Source organism: Haliotis asinina, chromosome 12, assembly GCF_037392515.1.
Source record: "Haliotis asinina isolate JCU_RB_2024 chromosome 12, JCU_Hal_asi_v2, whole genome shotgun sequence".
Classification (NCBI taxonomy): Eukaryota; Metazoa; Mollusca; class Gastropoda; order Lepetellida; family Haliotidae; genus Haliotis; species Haliotis asinina.
The window spans coordinates 44,227,461-44,234,934 of NC_090291.1; the positions used below are offsets into that span (position 1 = coordinate 44,227,461).

The following is a 7,474-nucleotide window of genomic DNA, read 5'->3' on the forward strand; positions in this document are numbered from 1 at the left end:
ATGGCAGAGTTAAGCAACGGATCACTGTTTACGACTTATACAACGCCAGGAGACACAAAGACGCCTACCAGTTCAAAAACTGCAACCAATGATGCCCAAGACGAACAGACAACTCACGATGGCACACATCTATCCTCCGACGCCCACACAATTACTGCTGCTGGCAATGTTGAAGCTACATCTACACAGACAACTCACGATGGCACACATCTATCCTCCGACGCCCACACAATTACTGCTGCTGGCAATATTGAAGCTACATCTACACAGACAACTCACGATGGCACACATCTATCCTCCGACGCCCACACTATTACTGCTGCTGGCAATATTGAAGCTACATCTACACAGACAACTCACCTAGACACTCATCTGTCCTCCAACCCCAAGACAACTACCATTCGAAGCAATATTGAAGCTACACCTACACAGACAACTCACCCTTTCGCTCATCCATCCTCCAACGCACAGAAAATTACTATTGGTGGCAATATTGAAACTACATCTACACAGACAGCTCACCTAGACACTCATCAATCCTTCGATGCCAAGACAATTACCATTGGAAGCAGTATTGAAGCTACACATACACGGACAAATCACCCTGGCGTTCTTCATCCATCCTCTAACGCCCAAACAACTACCATTGGTGGCAATATTGAAGCTACATCTACACAGACAACAAACAATGCCACTCATCTATCCTCCGACTCCCAGACAACTACCATTGGTGGCAATATTGAAGCTACATCTACACAGACAGCAAACAATGGCACTCATCTATCCTCCGACTCCCAGACAACTACCATTGGTGGCAATATTGAAGCTACATCTACACAGACAACACAAAATGGCACTCATTTATCCTCCGACTCCCAGACAACTACCATTGGTGGCAATGTCGAAGCTACATCGGCACACACAACATACCTAGACACTCATCAATCCATCGACCACCGGACAACTACCATTGGAGGCAATATTGAAGCTACGTCTACACAGACAATAAACAATGGCACTCATCTATCCTCCGACTCCCAGACAACTACCATTGGAGGCAATATTGAAGCTACATCTACAAAAACAACAAACAATGGCACTCATCTATCCTCCGACTCCCAGACAACTACAATTGGCGGCATTGTTGAAGCTACATCTACACAGACAACTCACGATGGCACTCATCTATCATTTGACTCCCAGACAACTACCATTAGTTGCAATATTGAAGCTACATCTACACAGACAGCAAACGATGGCACTCATCTATCCTCCAACGCCCAGGCAACTACCATTGGTGGCAATGTTGAAGCTACATCTACACAGACAACTCACGATGGCACTCATCTATCCCCCGACTCACAGACAACTACCATTGGTGGCAATATTGAAGCTACATCGGCACACATAACATACCTAGACACTCATCAATCCTTCGACCACAGCACAACTACCATTGGAAGCAGTATTGAAGCTATATCTACACAGACAACTCACTCTGTCTCTCACCCATCCTCCAACGCACAGACAATTACTAATGGTGGTAATATTGAAGCTACATCGGCACACATAATATACCTAGACACTCATCATTCCTTCGACCCCCGGACAACTACCATTGGAAGCAGTATTGAAACTACATCTACACAGACAACTCACCCTGTCTCTCATCCATCCTCCAACGCACAGACAATTACTAATGGTGGCAATATTGAAGCTACATCGGCACACACAACATACCTAGACACTCATCAATCCATCGACCACCGGACAACTACCATTGGTGGCAATATTGAAGCTACATCTACACACACAACATACCTAGACACTCATCAATCCATCGACCACCGGACAACTACCATTGGAGGCAATATTGAAGCTACATCTACACAGACAGCAAACAATGCCACTCATCTATCCTCCGACTCCCAGACAACTACAACTGGTGGCAATGTTGAAGCTACAGCTACACAGACAACAAGCAATACCACTCATCTATCCTCCGACTCCCAGACAACTACCATTGGTGGCAATGTCGAAGCTACATCGGCACACACAACATACCTAGACACTCATCAATCCTTCGACCCCCGGACAACTACCATTGGAAGCAGTATTGAAGCTACATCTACACAGACAACTCACTCTGTCTCTCATCCATCCTCCAACGCACAGACAATTACTAATGGTGGCAATATTGAAGCTACATCTACACAGACAGCAAATGATGGCACTCATCTATCCTCCAACGCCCAGACAACCACCATTGGTGACAATATTGAAGCTTCAAAAACTGCAACCAATGATGCCCAAGACGAACAGACAACTCACGATGGCACACATCTATCCTCCGACGCCCACACAGTTACTGCTGCTGGCAATGTTGAAGCTACATCTACACAGACAACTCACGATGGCACACATCTATCCTCCGACGCCCACACAATTACTGCTGCTGGCAATATTGAAGCTACATCTACACAGACAACTCACGATGGCACACATCTATCCTCCGACGCCCACACTATTACTGCTGCTGGCAATATTGAAGCTACATCTACACAGACAACTCACGATGGCACACATCTATCCTACGACTCCCAGACAACTACCATTGGTGGCAACATTGAAGCTACATCTCCACAGACATCTTACCCTGCCACTCATCTATCCTCCGACTCCCAGACAACTACCATTGGAGGCAGCGTTGAAACAATATGGGCACACACAACATACCTAGACACTCATCAATCCATCGACCACAGCACAACTAGCATTGGTGGCAGTATTGAAGCTACATCTACACAGACAACTCACTCTGTCTCTCATCCATCCTCCAACGCACAGACAATTACTATTGGTGGCAATATTGAAGCTACATCTACACAGACAGCAAACGATGGCACTCATCTATCCTCCAACGCCACTACCACTGGAAGCAATGTTGAAGCTACATCGACACACACAACACACCTTGGCACTCATCAATCACCCGACGACCTGACAACTACCTTTGGCGGCAGTATTGAAGCTACATCTACACGGACAGCAAACGATGGCACTCATCTATCCTCCAACGCCCAGACAACTACCATTGGTGGCAATGTTAAAGCTACATCTCCACAGACAACTCACGATGGCACTCATCTATCCCCCGACTCACAGACAACTACCATTGGTGGCAATATTGAAGCTACATCGGCACACATAACATACCTAGACACTCATCAATCCTTCGACCCCCGGACAACTACCATTGGAAGCAGTATTGAAGCTACATCTACACAGACAACTCACTCTGTCTCTCATCCATCCTCCAACGCACAGACAATTACTATTGGTGGCAATATTGAAGCTACATCTACACAGACAGCAAACGATGGCACTCATCTATCCTCAGACGCCACTACCACTGGAAGCAATGTTGAAGCTACATCTACACAGACAGCAAATGATGGCACTCATCTATCCTCCAACGCCCAGACAACCACCATTGGTGACAATATTGAAGCTACATCGACACAGACAGCAAACGTTGGCACTCCTCAATCACCCGACGACCTGACAACTACCTTTGGCGGCAATATTGAAGCAACATCTACACGGACAACAGAGGATGACACTTTTCAATCCTACGACGCACCAGCAATTACCATTGGTGACAATATTGAATCTGCATCTCCACAGACAATTCACCGAGACTCTCATTCATCCTCCGACGCCCGGACTACTACTTCTGGTGGCAATATTGCCGCTACATTCACACAGACAACTCATCTTGGCACTCATCAAGCCTACGACGCCTCGACAAGTACCGCTGGTGGCAATACTGACGCCACTTCTACACAGGGAACTGACGATGGTGGTGAACCATCCTCAGACGCTTGGTCAGCTACCACCGGTGGCAGAATTGAAGCTACTTCTACACAGGCAACTCAAATTGGCGCTCATCCATACTCAGACGCATGGTCAACGACCACTGGTGGCAAAATTGAAGCTACTTCTACACAGGCAACTCAAAGTGGCGCTCATCCATCCTCCGACGCCCCGACAACTACCACTGGTGGCAAAATTGAAGCTACATCTACAGAGGCAACACAAGATGGCACTACTCCATCCTCCGACGCCCCGACAACGACCACTGGTGGCAAAATTGAAACTACGTCTTCAGAGACAACACAAGATGGCACTACTCCATCCTCCAACGCCCCGACAACTACCACTGGTGGCAAAATTGAAAGTACGTCTACAGAGGCAACTCAAAATGGCATTACCCCATCCTCCGACGCTCCGACAACTACCACTGGTGGCAAGACTGAAAGTACGTCTTTAGAGACAACACAAGTTGGCACTACTCCATCCCCCAGTGCCCCGACAACTACCACTGGTGGCAAAATTGAACTTACGTCTTCAGAGACAACTCAAAATGGCACTCGTCCATCCTCCGACGCCCCGACAACGACCACTGGTGGCAAAATTGAAACTACGTCTTCAGAGACAACACAAGATGGCACTACTCCATCCTTCGACGCCCCGACATCTACCACTGGTGGCAAAATTGAAACTACGTCTTCAGAGACAACACAAAATGGCACTACTCCATCCTTCGACGCCCCGACATCTACCACTGGTGGCAAAATTGAAACTACGTCTTCAGAGACAACACAAGATGGCACTACTCCATCCTCCAACGCCCCGACATCTACCACTGGTGGCAAAATTGAAAGTACGTCTACAGAGGCAACTCAAAATGGCACTACCCCATCCTCCGACGCTCCGACAACTACCACTGGTGGCAAGACTGAAAGTACGTCTTTAGAGACAACACAAGTTGGCACTACTCCATCCCCCAGTGCCCCGACAACTACCACTGGTGGCAGAATTGAACTTACGTCTTCAGAGACAACTCAAAATGGCACTCGTCCATCCTCCGACGCCCCGACAACGACCACTGGTGGCAAAATTGAAACTACGTCTTCAGAGACAACACAAGATGGCACTACTCCATCCTCCAACGCCCCGACATCTACCACTGGTGGCAAAATTGAAACTACGTCTTCAGAGAGAACACAAAATGGCACTACCCCATCCTTCGACGCCCCGACAACTACCACTGGTGGCAAAATTGAAACTACGTCTACAGAGACTACACAAAATGGCACTCGTCCATCCTCCGACGCCCCGACAACTACCACTGGTGGCAAAATTGAAACTACGTCTTCAGAGACAACACAAGATGACACTACTCCATCCTCCGACGCTCCGACAACTACCACTGGTGGCAAATTTGAAACTACGTCTTCAGAGACAACACAAGATGGCACTACTCCATCCTTCGACGCCCCGACATCTACCACTGGTGGGAGAATTGAAACTACGTCTTCAGAGACAACACAAAATGGCACTACTCCATCCTTCGACGCCCCGACATCTACCACTGGTGGAAAACCCGAAACTACGTCTGCAGAGACAACTGAAAGTGGCACTCGTCCATCCTCCACCCGGCCAACTACGTTTGGTGAAAATATTGAAGCTACATCTACACAGACAACTCACCAGGGCATGAGTCGCAGTAAATCTACTCCATCAGCCTACACAGATACATTTAGTCCAGTTGAAGGTAGTACATCGGCAACCACTGCGTACACTCAAGGTGAAGGTACAACACTGTCAACACCTGCTCGCACTAGAGATGGAGTAACTACATCGTCATCATCAATATCAACAAGTCCATACCGTCAAGGCGGTTCTACTTCAGCAGTATCAAAGGGACTTCCCCGACTCTGTTCCTGTCCTAGATACACGTGTCCAGGTCAATCCTTCAACGCCGCAGGGAAGGTGACAAGACTGAGGTCAATGGACCTGTCAGCATTCCGAAGGCGAAGAGAAAGTGCAGAAGATAACAGACCTTCCTCCAAGACAATGGGGATTTTGGCAATTAGTGTTCTGTCAGCGGTGTTCACTGTCTTCATACTGCTTGACGCATCTCGGTGTTGCGGCAAACACAGTACGGTGCGGGTATACGACTACGTACGTGATCCTTCGCCAGATTCTCACAATGATAATCGAGGTGAGGTTTGTGAAAGCGGTATGTGAAAACAGATGACATGGTCACCATTCCAAAGGCTGGTGAACATATCCCCACTTAAAGTATTCGATCGTGACAAGACTATAAAGAAAACATGATAATAATATTTCCACACTGAGTTTCTGCTTTTTTGATGAACGTAATGGAAGCGCATCTTTACATAATTTGCAGTATTGATTTTTAACGAACAAATATTACAGAGAAGCATGTAAATGAAGTAATGGCTATTGATTTACACTGGCATACTTTCAAATTATTTTGGGCGAAGACCATGACGTACTGTTCACTCATGACGTATTGTTTACTCATGACGCATTGGTCACTGAAATTCATCTTCAATATCATTACTATTACAAAATCTACAAAGTCTTTGCTGTGAGTATTTTATTAAAAAAAGTAAGTGCAGCTATTCTTAGTTAAGTAATTCTACGTCTTGCATCTTTAGACCGTATAAACGTTACATATGGTTCAGTACAAACTACCACTTGAAAGAAGGACCTAAAGAAACTCCGAACACATATCAGTTGAAAATATCAAGTCTTTGAAAACATACCCTGCTAAAATATAAAAAGAAACGCAATAGTCTTTGTGCCAACTGTTGAAAGTTGTTAGGCGTTTGTTCATGTGATCACAGCAATTATCAATGTTCAGTGTTATCAATGTTATCATAAATGTTCAATGCGATTTAGATCTGGGAATCTTGGGGATCATGAAAGTACTTAAATGTTGTGGTTCCGCGGGTCTTGTATGGAGTCGGGCTTGAAAAATAACGTTTCGTCTTTGAATAATGGAAAGGACGTGTGTGGCCGCCGTAGTATTTCATTCGTGCAAACGTTGTTTCGTTTTACTGACATGTACTGGTTCGTTATACAGTCATGGGAAATGTTATCCACATCATAACGCGTCCACAACCAAACCAGTCCACTTCTTGTAGGCAATTTCGAATATATCGCCCCCTATGGTATCAGTAAATGCGATCTCTGTATGACGTTCCAAAGCAAATAGTGTAACTCGTTCCGAAACCGAACACGCCGCTATTGTCCTTGACACAAATGAATGAATACCCGCGATGCTGAGGTGGTCTCTCACTGTCTGGACTGATGTTGTTCGCCATCTTGTTGTGGCTTTATCACGTAACTGACATACTCATAAGAACCTGTCGTACACTGCAGTCACTCGTGGTGAGCCTGACTGGGTAGGTCACGTCTTGACTCCTGCGTCTAATAACGGCTCAATAGGTTTGTAAAGGTGCTAGGCGGTACGAGGAGATAACTCTCTCGACAGAAGCATAGTCGAAGAAATTCACGTTTTCGTAATTCATTTTCGCTCCTATTTGTGATATTTTCAGTTTTGTCTACTTTTACTTACCTTTTGTAGTGTAAGGGA

At 46.1% G+C, this 7,474-nt stretch overlaps 1 protein-coding gene across 1 annotated transcript; it reads left to right on the forward strand.

Moving 5' to 3' along the window:
- LOC137257521 (serine-rich adhesin for platelets-like) lies at window positions 1–6,096 on the forward strand. The gene has a single exon (XM_067794847.1). The coding sequence runs from the start codon at window positions 1–3 to the stop codon at window positions 6,094–6,096; it is 6,096 nt and encodes a 2,031-aa protein (XP_067650948.1).
- The last annotated feature ends 1,378 nt before the right edge of the window (window positions 6,097–7,474 follow it).

Excerpts from the sequence above, each read along its gene's own strand:
- LOC137257521 (XM_067794847.1), top strand. The coding sequence starts at position 1 with ATGGCAGAGTTAAGCAACGGATCACTGTTTACGACTTATACAACGCCA.